Consider the following 18,104-nt stretch of genomic DNA (forward strand, 5'->3'; position numbering starts at 1 on the left):
GTGCTGGAGAAAAGGTCCGCAAGTCGCAAATCTTGAAATCGCGCTAGGAGGCAAAAAAGGTTTTTTAAATTTTTTTTTACCGTTTTCCTTTTTTTCGTATTACGAAAGTTAGTGTTGAAGAAGTCACTCCATAGAATAAACAGCATTTTTAGGGTCACTAAATACTTATAATTTGTCAGCAAAGTCGGCTTGTTTTAGTGATTCTTACAGCCGGGTTTTGGAGGCGTGATGGGGGTGCAGTTTAATTAGCATGTTTGATTTCGTTGGCTATTGTCACCTTGTTTCGGTCAAGCCACCGCTCATAAATAAAGCCGTGTGGTAGTAGCCTATATGTTTGTTTACTGTGTGAGGTTGCTACAATGGCGGACACTCAATCAGTAGGTGAGAGTATAAGCTTTGTAACGATGTATAACATGTCTAATTTTGCTTTTGGAATAGCGTTTTATAGGTTAGCGTAACCGAACATTTTCTTACCATGGCATTCGCTCTATATATGGTAGCATTAAAAGACATTGCACCTAACGAAACGTTGTCGACGATTTTTCGTAATTCCTTGGAAAATACCATTATTATTGAGGACTTCTGGGCATAGCTAAGCCATATTTTTGCTGATAGACCTATCTGACATCGTTTTCTGGAGGAAAACAGAAGCGGATAGAACTGTCATTGATTTACTGTCTGTCTCCATCTACTGAACATAGATAAGATTTCATCATTGCTATGTAAGTATTACTGCTCAAAATATTTCGGTTATATACGTTATTTTAGAAATTGATTGTCTTTAAATAGGTTAGTGGTATTATGTAATGTGGATATTTCACACTGTAATGTAAGTGTTAGTTAGTAGTGTATTAGTTTTTGTGACGCATACAACAGTGATGAGGAGAGTGTTGAAACATTGCCAAAACGTGGTGGACGGCTGAAAATTTTCATATCGTCCCATTCCCATACAAGAAAACATAGGAGTGTACAGAGTATAGAAATAGGCTACATACAAGAGTTAATTATTACACATTTAGGTACTGTGCAGCATTGTGTGACTATATGTTTGCATTATGTTTAAATTATATCTGTATGTTTCATCTTAAACCTTCATAAGGGGCTCATATGCTTTACAATGGACAAAAAGCATTATATTCCTTTTTGGAGAGATTTTGGATTTGTTTCTGGACCCTTAGCTATTTTAGACCAGTGTTAATAATTTAGACATTGTGGGGAGATTTGGAGATACTGGGTACACTGCTTAGTTTTTGCTTCATAGATCTTTAGTAGTTCTACATATCCACCCTTAGATTTTATGTACTTGTGGTCAAGAAGTTTTTGATCCAGGACATGTATACTTTAACCTGCAATCTCCCAGTATTTCATTGCGAACTAAAAAAGGAGCAAATTCATTTTAGATTTTTTTGCCTTGACCATTGCATTTGTGGCACTTTATTTCTTACAAAATTATGAATATAAAGTAATCTAAGCTAGTATTATAAATGGTACAAATGTATTGCTTCATTTAAGACATTTTTCTAGTCTCTGTGGTGTTCACATCTGGAGTTATAAAGCTATAAATAGGGTAACCCCTAAATGGGCAAGGATTGACAGGTACTCTAGTGGTTGGGGTGGAGTTAACTAGCTATTGTTCCCACCCATTATCTCCCTGTGAGAAGTGTGAAAAGTTCAGGATCTTTCAAGGGGATTTTCTCTGCTACTTGATTTTAGGAGTACCAACATTCAAATAAGCATATCCTCTTCAACTATTTTCAGATTTCAATATATGACACATCATTTGAAATCTTATAATCTGCACTTTCATAATTTGTAAAAAACTGAAAAATGACCTTGCCCTACTTGAGGACCAAAACACCAGCACCTGTCACATATGGGGCAGTTTGAGGGGGAAAAAAAACTGTATAAGATATATAAAAATAAGAGCACAGAGTAATACGGCTGAATATTGTAATATGCGTGCCAAGGTTAAAAAAGAACTGCAAGAAGCCAAAAGGCTCTTCGAAAGGCAAATTGTCCAAGACGCAGAAAGTAATCCTAAACGTTTCTTTCAATACTGTTGTAGGGAAGGGTCAAAGAGGATATCAGGTGCATCAGGAATTAAGAAGGAGCATTGCTTTCTAAGAATAAAGATATTACTGATGCCTTAAATAGTTATTTTGTTGAGAGTTTTACTAGAGAATTTACTCAAATCACTGTCGCAAAGCCGTGATGCCAAATGCAAGAGATTGGCACGAGCTAGCGAAGTCAGGTAAGAATTCTGAAGTATATTGCTGATTCACCGTTTGGCGTTAGCATGCTAATAAACTACCTAGCTAGCTTTCATGCTTCTTGCGGTCGGCGCAGTCTACACGGTGCTGATTCACCGTCTACCATTCGCATGCTAACAAAGAACTGAGCTAACTAAGGTGACCAGATTTCTGAAATGAATACCGGGGACATTTCCAGTTTGGCGGTCAATATATCATTAAAATATCCAATGTTATTATCTATGAAATAAAAAAGGGGACAATTCCGGTTTCATGTGTTTTGACCATGGTAACTGTTGTATTGTAATAAACTATGGTGCAGGCCGACTGTTAAAATTGGGTACTAAGTAAGTAACTTTGTAAACCGTGTCAGAAAATCATAGTTTACAGTACCATGGTGAGTGAAGCTATGCTAAACTATGGAACACACAATAAAGAAAATGGTCAAACTACATTGCTTCAATGCAGTGTTTTTAATTATCTATATGTACAAGACAGACAAGCAACACTACCGAGTTTTCCACAGCAGTTTTCTCTAAAACTAGTGCGAGCAAGTAGTTAGTAGAAGAAGAAGAGTGATATGAAGCTGCTATAGCGAGCAGCCCCCTCTGTTGGCCAACACAAGCGCAATGGAGAGGCCTGGGGTACAGGGGCAAAAGTCTCAGGGCTCAGGGAGGCTCAAAGACAACGGTTGCAACGCCCAAAGGGCGCTTTGTTCTAGTTACTTAAACTAAAGACAAATAAGGCAGCAGGCCCTGATGGCATACACCCAAGAGTACTCAGTTAGGCTTGATCATCTTTAAACCACTGGCAGGCAATTTTAGACAGTCCTTAGAAACTGGAGAAATACTTGTGGACTGGAAGCAAGGCAATATCATACCAAAATACAAAAAAGAGAAGAGCAACCAAATTGATTCCTGGTATGAAAGATCAAAGCTATGAGGGAAGACTTAAGATGCTTAATCTCTTCAATCTTAGTAAAAGGAGACTCACGGGTGATTTTACTGAGACTTTTTCATAAAGGGTATCAATAAAGTGACTACAAGAGATACTTCAGGTTGAGTTCTGTTAGTAGAGCAATGTGTGGAATAGCCTGTCAGATCATGTACTAGAGGCAGAAACGGGATTTTCAAGACTAGGCTTGATACAGTGTTAGATACTATCTAGTTTGTAATCAGAGCACCAATTTAGTCAGGAAAATGGCGAGCATTGCTGGGCTGAATGGCCTGTTCTCATCGTTATGTTATATTTCAATCTGCAATATGTTCTGACAATGACAGATTCAGTGATGGTCGCTTTGAAAACTAGATTTTTAACAAAAAACTGCATAAAAAGTAAAAAAAAGTTAGCAAAAACATTTCTCATTTTATTACATACTCCCCCCTACTGCAAATGTTTTAAAATCTTGGATTTCCAAAAGAAGTGGATGATGAGTACCTGAACTTCTTTAAGAAGTTTAGAGACCTGGTGGAAATTGAGCCGGGTGTCTATGGGGCAGTACACACACTTCATGGCCAAGGGCTGGTAGGCAGCCAGGGCATCCAGATAGGAGAAGTCCGGCTCTGAGGAGGAACCACACACAGGATCAGCTCCCCCACAAGGCCAGATTTGTGCCTCTATCTGATATCCCAAATATTCCACTCTGATATCCCTGATATCATTCTCTGATATCCCAACTTGGTGCCATTTCATGCTATATGGTTCACACACATGACAAGAGAAGTAAATGTACCAGCCACGGCTACTTGTTGGGGTCTGTTGTGTGAGACACTGAACAACTTCCATTAATTGTTCAGGGAAATAGACCCCAACACCTCCCATTCCTTGTTCAGATAAACAGACCCGAATAGCTCCTGTTTTTAAGTGCATCTCACCAGCAGCCGATTCACTATCTCACCGGTAAAGATGATGGTGTTGAGACTGGACTTGCCCCACAGCTCCATGAAGTGCACCACATCCCCAAACCGCAGGGAGGGGTGGCCAGTGAACACCACACAGGGCTGACGGAAGTCATTGCTGAAATCGCCATTGATACTGGGGTAGTGCTTCAATTTGTTGGTTTGGATCAGCTTAACAGAAAAGAGATGAAAAAGGGCATGAAAAAGAGCACCCCAGAACATTGATTGCAGCACAAGGCATGTGTTGGTTAATGACATGCCTTCAGCTGTGACTGGTCAATGAAGGAAACATGTTAAGTAGAAACACACTACATGGCCAAAAGTATGTGAACACCTGACATCCAACATTTCATTCAAAATTATAGGAATTAATTTGGAGCTGGTCCATCCTTTGCTGCTATAACAACCACCTCTCTTCTGTGAAGGCTTTATACTAGATGTTGGAGCACTACTGCAGAGATTTGCTTCCATTCAGCCAGAAGAGCATTAGTGAGGTCGGGCAGTTATTGGGCTATTAGACCTGGCTTGCAGTTGGCTTTCCAATTGATCCCAAATGTTTTGGATGGTGTTGACAGGGCACTGTCCAGGCCAGTCAAGTTCTCCCACACCGTTCTCAGGAAAACCATTTATATATGGACCGTGCTGTGTGCCCAGGGGCGTTGTCACACTGAAACAGGAAAGGGCATTCCCCAAACTGTTGGGGAAGCACAATCATCTAGAATGTGATAACATGTAGCGTTAAGATTTGCCTTCATGCATGTGGCCTAGCCCAAACCATGAAGAACAGCCCCAGACCAAGGGGGGTCCAGATATTCTGGTCATATATAAAGTGTATAAAGGTTTCCTATGGGAGGAATTTGTACTTAATTCACCGCAGATGGTAGACAAGGGTGGAGTTATAACAGAGGGCTGGAAAGTCTGGAAGCACTTTATGTATTCTCTGACACCTATAAATGCATCCATTTTGTTACTGGGTAAGGGAGGGATGGGGTTGAGCTGGAGAATGAGTCGAAGTGATTCATTTTCAAGAAATGTATCCAATAGTATTGTGCTTCACCACCTCTAACAGCTCTAGCAAAATTGAAAAAATTGAAAAAAAAAACAATGAAGACTGATTGATCCTTTAAAAAAAATCTATATAAACCATGACTGCCCTGAGATTGAGGAGACTCTTGGTATTCTCACCTCTGCGTGGGGAAAGGGTGGCTCAGGGAGGTAGACCTTGGACTGCTTATTCTGGCAAAGCCTAGAAAGGATGGGGGAAAGAAAGAGCTCACATCTCTAAAGACTAGGGAGCAATTCAGTGCTCTCTCTGAAGGAGAGGAAACACTAAAAGGACCCTTTCAAACAGCTGCACAAATTGAGGTGTACTGGGGTGCACTCTGGTATAAGAGGTATCACACTGTTGTTCCATCACAACTCCGCTTGCTAAACCCAAATATACTAACCACAAAGAAAACATATCTGTTACTGACGACTATAATAATATACCTAGTTACCCTTCATAAACCCTTTAATTGGTAGAATAGCTAGATAGTCTATATCTTCTGTGGGTCAAGTATTCTTTTTGGCCACTTAATAAAATATCTGTCTCTCAGTCCAAATAAACACTACACAAACAAATTAATCACGCTATGTTTTCTCATATAGACATTTTTGCTGAATTTCTATAATGCAACAATAATATATGAAGCTCAAGATGATCACCAACACTTAAAGTTCAGTCTAATATCAAATGCATAGTCATTCTTCCATTTAAGTGTGAAAAGAGCATTTTAAGGCAGAATTAACCTATCTGTGCTTTCATATCATGCCCCAGACAGAACTCATCAGTAAGCCCTCAGCTGTCACTTTTGTAAACACTAATTTCACATGTAACAAACAAATGCGGTCTGGGGTAATTCTACCTTCAAAGTGAATCCCAAATATGTTTTTACTTTTTTGGTTCCATTTCAGTTTTTAGTGCTAGTGACTTGAAAAGTCACAGGCAGCTACCTGTCATTGAGACAAAGTCATAATTTTATGTAGTTTCATCCACGTATGCCATTATGCATGTGAAAAGAAAGTGAGCCAAGCTGACCCAAATAGAGTTGAGTGACTTGAGCCTAGACTGGCCTATGAATATAAAATATAGACAAAACCCTTTCTGTTTGGAAAATTGCGATATACAAGTCTAAAATAATGAAAAGACTCACCACTCTGCAAAGATCTGTGAGAACTCCAGGGAGCTGTTGGCAACAGGCGAGATGAAGTAGAAGGGTGTTGTGCCCAGGTTGGCAGAGTCAATGAATTGGTGCAAACACTCCAGCAGGTCATAGATCACCCCTGAGGAATAGCAGGGCACCAGCACATTGCCCCCAGCACGGATCGTCATGGCTGCAAAGTACAGGGAAACAAATGAGTTGAACAAAAAGCACTTCATCATTGAGTAGACCTTAAAACCTCACTGAAAAAAAATGATGTTGTTGTTTCTGGAGAAATATAATACCAGCTATAATAAATGACTTCAGAACAGGAAGGGGTGCAATATATACAGGGCACCTTCACACTGGTCCAGTTGAACTAGGGCCGGGCAGTATACCAAATATTATTGTAATATCCAATGTCATTTTGTATGTGATGCAAAATAAAGCTACATCGATAAGATTGCCATGTGCCTATACTGCACGTTTTTTATGTAGCTAAATCAGTTTCTTGAAGACCCAGCCAGTCGACTGCGGAACCATGCAGGACACAGTAGACACAGGTTCGGCAGACATGGACGGGAGCAATGACCAAGACTTCTGGAATTCCACCAGAAGCGGAGCGTACTAGTAGCGGTACCAATTCATGCCGGTCACAGCTTGTCAGTTAACAAATATTCTTGATTTCTGTTGGCTGCTCAGAAACTGCCTTTAAAAACATGCTTAACTTTGCGCAAAGCCCCTAGTGGTAGGCAGCCCGGCATGCCGAGATTGCTGAACTCAGACATTCAGTACTATTGCAACCAAAGTATGAGATAAAAACAGAAATGCTTTGTTTTAATCTCATTAGTAGACGATACAGGACAACTATGCCGAAAACGGAGTTTCGCAGCGCCACCATTGTCGCTCTGGTCGTTCATTTAACAAGTACCCCCTCCCTGCAGTCTCATCTGCAAAGACACCCCCCACCCATGAACGATATTGTCTATCTAGCCATTAAAAAAAATATTCTTTCACCACTAAAAAATCGTATTTCGTCATAGCAACGAGGTAAACCTGACAATAGCCATAAGATATGCCAATACAGCAGAGAAAACGCTGTTCACTGAATAACAAAATAAACAAGACAAAGTTTTCAAAAATTATAACCTGTCATTCTACAGTCAATACCTGGGACTAAATATTGAAAAATATACAACCTTACCATTGGCTTTACGTGTAGAAATATTCCTTTTGAGACTGAGTGGTCATATATTGTCTTGGACAATCCATTTGTGAAATTGTGATGCCTAGGTACCTTCCAAAATAGCTGTGCGTAATACTACAAGTGTTGTTTACGGCGTTGACGCCCTTTTTACTACAGTCTGGCTTGATTGACAATTCATCTATTCAGTAGGTGAGAGTATAAGCTTTCTAACGATGTACATGTCTAATTTTGCTTTTGGAATAGCGTTTTATATCTCAGCGTAACCAAAAATTTTCTCATCATTGCATTCACTTACGCATTCACTCTGTGGAAGCACTAAAAGACACTGCACCTGACAAAACTGTGTGAACGATATTTCGTAATTTATTGGAAAATACTATTATTGAGGACTTCTGAGCATAGGTAAACCATATGTTTGCTGATAGACCTAGCTGACATCGTTTTCTGAGCAAAACAGAAGCAGATAGAACAGTATCATTGATTTACTCTCTTTGTCTCTATCTACTGAACACAGATAAGATTTCATCATTGCTATTTAAGTATTACTGCTCAAAATATTCGGGTTATACACATTTTTTTTTAATTGAGTGTCTTTAAATAGGTTAGTGGTATTTTATAATGTGGATACTTCACACTGTAATGTAAGCATTAGTTGGTAGTTTTTGTGATGCATGCAACAGTGATGATGTGAGAGTTAGAACATTGCCAAAACATGGCAGACGGTTGAAAATGGTTTTCATGTCGTCCCATCCCCATACAAGAAAACATACGAGAGTACACAGTATAGAAATACATACAAGAGTTAATTATTACACATTTAGGTACTGTACCGCATTGTGTGAAAATATTTTTGCATTATTTTTTAATCTGATAGCAATGTTTCATCTTCAACCTTCAAAATGGGCTCATTTATATGCATTATAATGGACAAAAAGCATTTTATTGATTTTTGGAGAGATTTTGGATATGTTTCTGGACCCCTAGATATTTTAGACCACTGTACTGACGGAAAGCTTGTAATTCCCACTTGAAAACGATGCAACAGTGAGATTTTGGACACGCTGGGTACATGCTTAGTTTTTGCTTCATAAATATATAGTAGTTCTACATATCCAGCTTTGACTTTATGAACTTGTGGTCAATAAGTTTTTGATCCAGCACATGTATAGTTTATAATCTCACAGTATTTCTTTGCAAACTAAAAAAGTGCAAATTAATTTTAGATTTTTTGTCAAGACAATTGCATTTGGTGCACTTTATTTCTTTCAAAATTATGAATATAAACTAGTACTTTCTATTGTACAAATGTCTTGCTTCATTTAAGCCATTTTTCAAGTCTCTGTGGTGTTCACATCTGGAGTTATAAAGCTTTAAATAGGGTACCCCCTAAATGGGCAAGGATTGGCTAGATTTGGCATGTGCGCTAAGGGGTTAACATACAGAGATGCGCAAAATGCTTTGTTTTCTCATCCTCCCACATCTCACTCCCAGCAGAGACAAAAAAATACTGTTAAACCAATTCAAACCAGAAGGAAAGATGCCTGTACATATCATCATTTTTTCATGTCATTGAGTGTCCCATACAATGCACTAAAGGTATGTGGTCCTATGTTTACTGTAACAAGCTAAAGGCAAGTGATAATGGGTGCATCCAGTACTCTATTGATCATGTGTACATCTAGGATGCTAGGGTCAAACTTCACTGATATTGAAATATTGAATATTTGAATATATTGAATACAGCAGAAATATTGCTTCAAAACAATCCTTCAATCTTTCAACTATCAAAAATGAATGACATTAATGCAACAGTATGATTCCTAGTCCCAAACTAATACAATCTGGGTTTCGTTGATACATGTCAGAAATATTTTATGGACATAGCTAGCTATCCAATTAACTAACTAATTAGCTTGCTTGGTAGCCAACAACCAGACTTTTGATAGTTTGAAGACCTTAATGTTACTTTAATGTTACCACGTCTGTATGCAGGCTGTCTTCTGGGAGGATCAGGAATAAATCAGTATAGTGTATGTCAAAGGCCATTGAGATTAAAAAATATGGATCATGTGTGTCCCATAAACAGCACTGAAGTGATCATGTGTGTGTTCCATAACCAGTACAAAAGTGATCATGTGTATGTCCCACACCCAGCAGTAAAGTAATATGTGTATCCCACACCCAGCACTAAAGCATGTGTGTGTTCCATAGCCAGCACTAAAGTGATCTTGTGTGTGTCCCATACCCAGCAATAGTGACCATGTGTATGTCCCATATCCAACACTAATGACCATGTGTGTGTTACATACCCAGCACTAAAGTGATCATGTGTGTATCCCATGCCCAGCACTAAAGTGATCATGTGTATGTCCCTTACCCAGCATTAAAACATGTGTGTTCCATACCCAGCACTAAAGTGATCATGTGTGTGTCCCCTACCCAGCACTAAAGTGATCATGTGTGTGTCCCATGCCCAGCACTAAAGTGATCATGTGTGTGTCCCCTACCCAGCACTAAAGTGATCATGTGTGTGTTCCATACCCAGCACTAAAGTGATCATGTGTGTGTCCCCTACCCAGCACTGAAGTGATCATGTGTGTGTTCCATACCCAGCACTAAAGCATGTGTATGTCCCTTACCCAGCATTAAAACATGTGTGTTTCATTCCAGCACTAAAGTGATCATGTGTGTGTCCCCTACCCAGCACTAAAGTGATCATGTGTGTGTTCCATACCCAGCACTAAAGTGATCATGTGTGTCCCCTACCCAGCACTAAAGTGATCATGTGTGTCACCGCTAAGCTCCCATACCCAGCACTAAAGTGATCATGTGTGTCCCCTACCCAGCACTAAAGTGATCATGTGTGTGTTCCATACCCAGCACTAAAGTGATCATGTGTGTCCCCTACCCAGCACTAAAGTGATCATGTGTGTGTTCCATACCCAGCACTAAAGCATGTGTCCCATACCCAGCACTAAAGTGATCTGTGTCTCTACCCAGATGTGATCATGTGTGTGTTAACACCCCAGCACTAAGCATGTGTATGTCCTATACCCAGCACTAAAGCATGTGTCCCATACCCAGCACTAAAGTGATCATGTGTGTCTCCTACCCAGCACTAAAGTGATCATGTGTGTGTCCCATACCCAGCACTAAAGTGATCATGTGTGTGTCCCATACCCAGCACCAAAGTGATCATGTGTGTGTTACATACCCAGCACTAAAGCATGTGTATGTCCTATACCCAGCACTAAAGCATGTGTCCCATACCCAGCACTAAAGTGATCATGTGTGTCTCCTACCCAGCACTAAAGTGATCATGTGTGTGTTCCATACCCAGCACTAAAGCATGTGTATGTCCCATACCCAGCACTAAAGTGATCATGTGTGTGTCCCATACCCAGCACTAAAGTGATCATGTGTGTGTCCCATACCCAGCACCAAAGTGATCATGTGTGTGTGTCCCATACCCAGCACTAAACCATGTTTGTCCCATACCCAGCACTAAAGTGATAATGGGTATACCCCATACCCAGTATGAAAAGTGACCATCTGTGTGTCATACCCAGGTTACTGCAGAACTCTCCCAGCATGCCGTCTGGGTTGGCAGTGGGAATCTGTGTCAGGCCCGTCAGGATGAGGACGTCACTGTTCTTCAACGAGCTCTGGTCCATGGGCTATGAGGCAAATTATATAAACCATGAAAAGTATTCTGGGAAATGCATTAATTTCATCCAAAACAAACCGGGATGGGAGTTCAAATTACGGCTGGGTGAGTTGACGATAGTATCAAATAGACAATGACTGACAGCCATCACAAGGGGAGCTGGATATTGTTAATTACTGACACTCTCTACTTCATCAACTTTGCTTCCACCCGGCAGACCTGCACCTTGAAAGACCAGTCCTGCATAGCAGAACACACAGTGGAGAGCCAAAAATGCATTCCTTTGCAATAACCTGTCCAAGCTGAACAAACCTGGGCTGTAATAGGTAAGTTAGGCATGGCAAAAAATCTCTCGCACACTCATCCCTTGTTATTTTGGTGTCTTGGGACGAAACACTGCCTATTCCTGAAGTTTAAAAAAATTTTTTTTATCTAATCTCTTCACAAATGTGACAAATGCGACAAATTAGGTTAAGGACATCCATAACATTTGGCAGCGCTGCCGATAAAGCCTCCAACACTGTGCAAGAAAGGACAATAGGGGTTAAACGTTTCAGAAAAAAACATTACAATGGTAAACCATTTATTGCAATACAATTAGCCTGCTGATAATAATGCATCATAGACTTTGTGACTATGGCATGACAAGAAGAATATTAGTAGGTTCAGGCATAATATATGCATAACATGGATCCACCAATTGAAAATAGTATAACAACAATAAAGAGGTCATGTCAATCCCTACACCATTAAGTGGTACCAGTCATTTCTTACTAACCGCACTCAGCAGGTCAGAGTAAATAGGACTTTGTCAGAGCCAATGACCATCAGCACTGGTGCCCCCTAGGGGTGTGTCAGTTCACCAGCCATATTCACCCTCTACACAAATGAATGCACCAGCACAGACAATAATTACATTACTAGACAATTCTTGCAGAAATTGTGAAGTGTGGTTGCCACCAATGCAAAGTCGACTTTTTGCTGAACAGAGTGAACAGTGGTAGGTAGTTGCTATGTTGGTCTGGTGGTGACTATGGTGTTTTAGGTGGTGTCTAGGGTGTTGCTAGGTGGTTGCTATGGAGTTTGAGGCAGTTGCTAGGGTGTTGCTAGGTGGTTCTATGGAATTCTAGGAGGTTGCTATGGAATTCTAGGCAGTTGCTAGGATGTTGCTAGGTGGTTGCTATGGAGTTATAGGCGGTTGCTAGGGTGTTGCTAGGCAGTTGTTATGGTGTTCCAGGTGGTTGCTAGGGTGTTGCTAGGTGGTTGCTAGGATGTTGCTAGGTGGTTGCTATGGAGTTATAGGCAGTTGCTAGGGTGTTGCTAGGTGGTTGCTAGGGTATTCTAGGTGGTTGCTAGGAGTTTGCTATGGAGTTATAGGCGGTTGCTAGGGTGTTGCTAGGCAGTTGTTATGGTGTTCCAGGTGGTTGCTAGGGTATTCTAGGTGGATGCTATGAAGTTCTAGGTGGTTGCTATGGTGTTGCTAGGGGGTTGCTATGGAGTTATAGCTGTTTGCTAGGGTGTTGCTAGGGTATTCTAGGTGGTTGCTAGGATGTTGCTAGGTGGTTGCTATGGAGTTATAGGCGGTTGCTAGGGTGTTGCTAGGCAGTTGTTATGGTGTTCTAGGTGGTTGCTAGGATGTTGCTATGGAGTTCTAGGCAGTTGCTATGGTGTTACAGGTGGTTGCTAGTGTGTTGTTAGGTGGTTGCTATGGAGTTCTAGGCAGTTGCTAGGGTGTTCCAGGTGGTTGCTAGGGTGTTGCAAGATGGTTGCTATGCAGTTCTAGGTGTTTGCTAGGGTGTTGCTAGGTGGTTGCTATGGAGTTCTAGGCAGTTGCTATGGTGTTACAGGTGGTTGCTAGTGTGTTGTTAGGTGGTTGCTATGGAGTTCTAGGTGGTTGCTAGGGTGTTGCTAGGTGGTTCTATGGAATTCTAGGAGGTTGCTATGGAATTCTAGGCAGTTGCTAGGATGTTGCTAGGTGGTTGCTATGGAGTTATAGGCGGTTGCTAGGGTGTTGCTAGGCAGTTATGGTGTTCCAGGTGGTTGCTAGGGTGTTGCTAGGTGGTTGCTAGGGTGTTGCTAGGTGGTTGCTAGGAGTTTGCTATGGAGTTATAGGCGGTTGCTAGGGTGTTGCTAGGAAGTTATGGTGTTCCAGGTGGTTGCTAGGGTATTCTAGGTGGTTGCTAGGGTGTTGCTAGGTGGATGCTATGAAGTTCTAGGTGGTTGCTATGGTGTTGCTATGGAGTTATAGCCGGTTGCTAGGGTGTTGCTAGGGTATTCTAGGTGGTTGCTAGGATGTTTCTAGGTGGTTGCTATGGAGTTATAGGCGGTTGCTAGGGTTTTGCTAGGCAGTTGTTATGGTGTTCCATGTGGTTGCTAGGTGGTTGCTAGGATGTTGCTAGGTGGTTGCAATGGAGTTATAGCTGGTTGCTAGGGTGTTGCTAGGCATTTGCTATGGTGTTCCAGGTGGTTGCTAGGGTGTTGCAAGATGGTTGCTATGTAGTTCTAGGTGTTTGCTAGGGTGTTGCTAGGTGGTTGCTATGGAGTTCTAAGCAGTTGCTATGGTGTTACAGGTGGTTGCTAGTGTGTTGTTAGGTGGTTGCTATGGAGTTCTAGGCAGTTGCTAGGGTGTTCTAGGTGGTTGCTAGGGTGTTGCTAGGTCTTTGCTATGGAGTTATACGCGGTTGCTAGGATGTTGCTAGGGGGTTGCTATGGAGTTCTAGGCGGTTGCTAGGTCTTTACTGAGTCCAATGACGCGACACATAGTTCTCTATGACAAACGGTTCAAAAGTTATGAAATATCAAACATCGGCCAATCAGGAAGGGGGGCAAGGCTGATCTCCACCAATGGACAAAGGACTCTCTACCATGTCCAATGAGGCATTGCACAATTTGTGGGCAATTTTCCCCATAGAGATGAATGGCAGAATGTTCAAATCTAGAGAGAGACCAGAGTACTGCTGCTAGAAGACAGAGCTTTGTGACATCACAGGGGTGAGGAGACAGAGCACTGTGACATCACAAGGCTGAACATTCCACCATTCATTCTCTATGGACAACTATTCTCTAGGACAACTACTCCAAATACGGAGTTGCGCAGCGCCACCATTGTCGTGCATTTACCAAGCACCCCCTCCCTGCAATCTCCTCTGTAATTACACCCCCCACGCATGACACACTGGACAATAGTGTCGATCTGGGCATACATGAAAACATTCTTTTACCACTAAAAATTTGTATTCCGTAATAGCAAATGGATAAAGCCAACAATAGCCGAAGGTATGCCAGCACAGCTGTGAAAAATGCTGCTCACTGAACACTGAAATAAAGATTAATTTTCAAAAAAATATATGTCATTCTGCTCTCAATATCTGCGACTAAATATGGAATAAATATACAACCTTATCATTGCTTTTACGCATAGAGATGTCATTTTCCATACATTGTCTTGGACAATTCGTCTGTAAAATATATGCTCATTTGTGACACCTGGGTACCTTCCAAAATAGCTGTGCGTAATAAGGTTGGGTCGGTTTCCGGTTTTGCTGGTCTGGTCCGGTGTACGAACTTAAACCGGTTTGATTTTATGCGAACCGACTGAACCGGCATTTGTCATTATGTGACGTAGCCTACTGGCAAATTAAAAAGTAGCCTACATCAGCAACCTGTGCCGACGACGCTAAATCAAACTTGTATTGCATTAGTAATAAACAATATGACAATGTGATTAACACAATATTATGTTTGTTTATAAACGGAGCCACTAGTGTCTGAGTGCAGAAAAAAAAGATTGACAGGCCGTGCGCAATTTAGTGCCGAGGCCGGCAACAAGGAGATCCAATTTCATTATACAACGGCTTGGCTGAATACTCGATTCTGATTGGTCCAAGGGTGGGCATTATTTCTCAGTAAAGGGACACCTTGGCCTTTTAACAGTTCTAAAATCAATGTGCTACAAAATCCAGCATTCTAAAGCAGTTTAAACAGCAACTTTCGCTTTTGAATTGTTGTTACATCCCCTCCCATTTTCAATGTCCAATTTCACAATTGATGGCAACGTTGAATCACATTTCAAGTTACTGTTATTAGCTGTACAAATCGGAATCGTGCCTTATTTGGACAGTAGAATAGGCGTTACGCATTTTCAGACCTATGTTTGTGAACGATTGCGTTTATAAGTAATGGCTGTTTTGAATACAATTCAGTAGTTAGCTAGCTAGCCGGGATAACAAGCATGCCGTGAGACCATTCTGACCTAAAACCAAGAATTTTAATATTGGCTAGGTGACAAGAGACGGCGAACCTATCATGAAGCTAGCTGGCATCCAAAACCCGTTTCAGAGGGTCTTAGAAAGACGTTATGTATACACTGTGCGACCACACCATTTAAAAAGTAAGACAGTGCTAGGGACAGGGTTTCCGCCAGTGTATTGCAAGCCCGGCGGGCCTAAGTTGACCCCCCGCCGGGCCTAAGCATTGGGGAATTAAAAAAAATAAAATAAAATAATTTATGTATTTTTAAGATGTTTTTTTAAACTACAGTTACAGTGGGGCGGCTTGGTTGAAAAGCTCACCAGCGACATCTGTTGGTTAAAACGTGAACGCACTGTAGGAAAGCAGGTCTGAGATACCCTCATTATGCGTAGAGTGACGTTCAACACTTGACGCTTCCAACTATCATAAGCTAACGTTACCTAGCAAGCCACCATTTCTTATTTAGTAGGCTAACTAACCTTGTTACAAACTGCGTTATCACTTCATCTCGTTGGTAAGTACATTCTTTTTATATTAACATAAGCAGTGTGTAGGTAACGTTAAAATAGTAGCATGAATGTAACGTTCGACATATTGTAACATTACATGACTTATTAATCGCCATCGAAATAACAACTTCACTTGTTTATTAATAACGTTAGCTTGATGACATTGATGTGCACGACAACGTTGTCATAAAAATTTTCCCGGCCGTGAAAACTGCCTGACTTGTTTACATTTTGGACAGATGTGGCTACAGAGTAAATCCATTGTTGTTTCCATCGCAGCACTTTTGACACAAGTAATATCGGAAAAATCCTAAAATTTATTCTTATGGTGAAGAGTGCCTGACCGGCAACCGTATAAATGTGTTAACACAGCGGCAAAATTAGGCTACATCTAGAAATACTATCTTTGCGGAAAAAACGCTACGGTTAAGGGTCAGGCACTCTTCACGATAAGAAGCTAGCTAGCCAAACAGTCAGTAACACAGATACCTACTTTGTGCCATTTAGGGATAATGTCAAGGAGGAAAGGTAGCCTACTGTAAAAGCCAAAAAAACAGTTTTTTAAATATTTAAATGTGCCCAGCATTCCAAGGCTTGTTGTACGATTCAGTAGCCAATCAGGACTTTTTTCAAGTTTTTTTGTAGAGTGCAAAAACTTTGCACTCTGATATTATTTATTTAAATTTAATTTATTTCGTTGTTGTTGAAACCACAGCATTCCAAGACTGTACATTGTTGTCAGATTCTTTGTAAGACTCTGCTATGTCATAATTAGGAGTTCATTGGGAGTTCATTGGCACCTGTGACTGTATTTAAGGACCAACCTTTAGAGCCACTGCCTTTTTCCCCTTGATACCATGGGAAAATCCAAGCAACTCAGCCAAGACCTCAGAAAAAAAATTGTGGACCTCCACAAGTCTGGTTCCTCCTTAGGAGCAAGTTCCAAACAACTGAATGTACCACAAGCATTTGTACAAACAATTGCATGTAAATATAAAAATCTTGGGACCACACATACACTGCATCGTTCAAGGAGGTGGCACAAATTAACTCCCAGGGCTGAACAAAGTTTGGTCCGAAAGGTTCAACTGAACTCCAAGACAAGAACAAAGGAACTGGTGAAGGAATTGGTACCAAAGTATCTACATCAACCATTAAGAGAATCCTACACCTGCATGGCTTGAAAGGCTGTCGTGCAAGGAAGAAGCCCCTACTCCAAGAGTGGTATAAAAAAGCCAGAACGAAGTTTTCAGGTGATCACCAGAATTAAGCTATCTTAAGAACTAGCTATCTGGAAGAGTGTTCTCTGGTCAGATGAGACAAAATTGAACTGTTCGGCCATAATGATCAGAGCTATGTATGGAGGAAAAAGGGTGAGGCTTTTAATCTGAAGAACACCATCCCAACTGTGAAGCATGGGGGTGGCAGCAGATGGCTGCCTCGGTGTGTTGACCAAAGCAAATTCCTCGTATGTGTAAATGTACTTGGCAATAAATTTGATTCTGATTCTGATTCTGATTCTGATGTTGTGGGGGTGTGTTCTGCTGGAAAAGGGACTGGTGTACTTCAGAAAATAGATGGTATCATGAGGAAGGAGGATTATCTAGAAATACTGAAGCAACACCTCAGGACAGCAGCTAGAAAGTTAAATCTTGGTCGCAACTGGGTCTTCCAGCAGGACAATGATCCTAAGCATACCTCCAAAGTTGTAACAAAATAGCTGAAAGACAACAAAGTGAAAGTATTGGAGTGGCCATCACAAAGCCCTGACCTGAATCACATAGAGAATGTATGGACTGAACTGAAAAAGCATGTCCGAGCAAGGAGGCCCACAAACCTAACTGAGTTACACCAGTTCTGTCAGGAGAAATGGGAAGAGAGAAATTAATCTCATAGCCTACACCAAAAAACGGTTAACCCCGTTAATTGCAAACAATTTGAAAATAGCCTTACTATTTATGTTAGGGATATGACACAGTCGATGTAGACCTTTACAAAATAGAATATTTTGCCACAGGCTACATATTTTTAAGTGATGAATATGTGGCTGCATATGCTTAGATGCCAGTCAGAATATGGTCTAATAACAATTCTCCGACTCAGCCAGATATACTATGCTGCACCGCAAGTCCACGCTGAC

General features: G+C 41.0%; 1 protein-coding gene across 3 annotated transcripts in view; it reads right to left on the minus strand.

Moving 5' to 3' along the window:
- The window catches only part of ints9 (integrator complex subunit 9), an 88,729-nt gene that overhangs the window by 16,737 nt on the left and 53,888 nt on the right, over positions 1-18,104 (minus strand). For all 3 annotated transcript variants that reach the window (XM_064341064.1, XM_064341066.1, XM_064341065.1), the window contains 5 exons: positions 11,103-11,214; positions 6,343-6,523; positions 5,333-5,393; positions 4,147-4,318; positions 3,687-3,811 (listed from right to left, as the gene is read on the minus strand). In XM_064341064.1, the coding sequence (XP_064197134.1) occupies positions 3,687-3,811; positions 4,147-4,318; positions 5,333-5,393; positions 6,343-6,523; positions 11,103-11,214 (651 nt within the window). The remainder of the gene's footprint in view (positions 1-3,686; positions 3,812-4,146; positions 4,319-5,332; positions 5,394-6,342; positions 6,524-11,102; positions 11,215-18,104) is intronic.

Source organism: Anguilla rostrata, chromosome 6 (assembly GCF_018555375.3).
Source record: "Anguilla rostrata isolate EN2019 chromosome 6, ASM1855537v3, whole genome shotgun sequence".
NCBI classification, from domain to species: domain Eukaryota; kingdom Metazoa; phylum Chordata; class Actinopteri; order Anguilliformes; family Anguillidae; genus Anguilla; species Anguilla rostrata.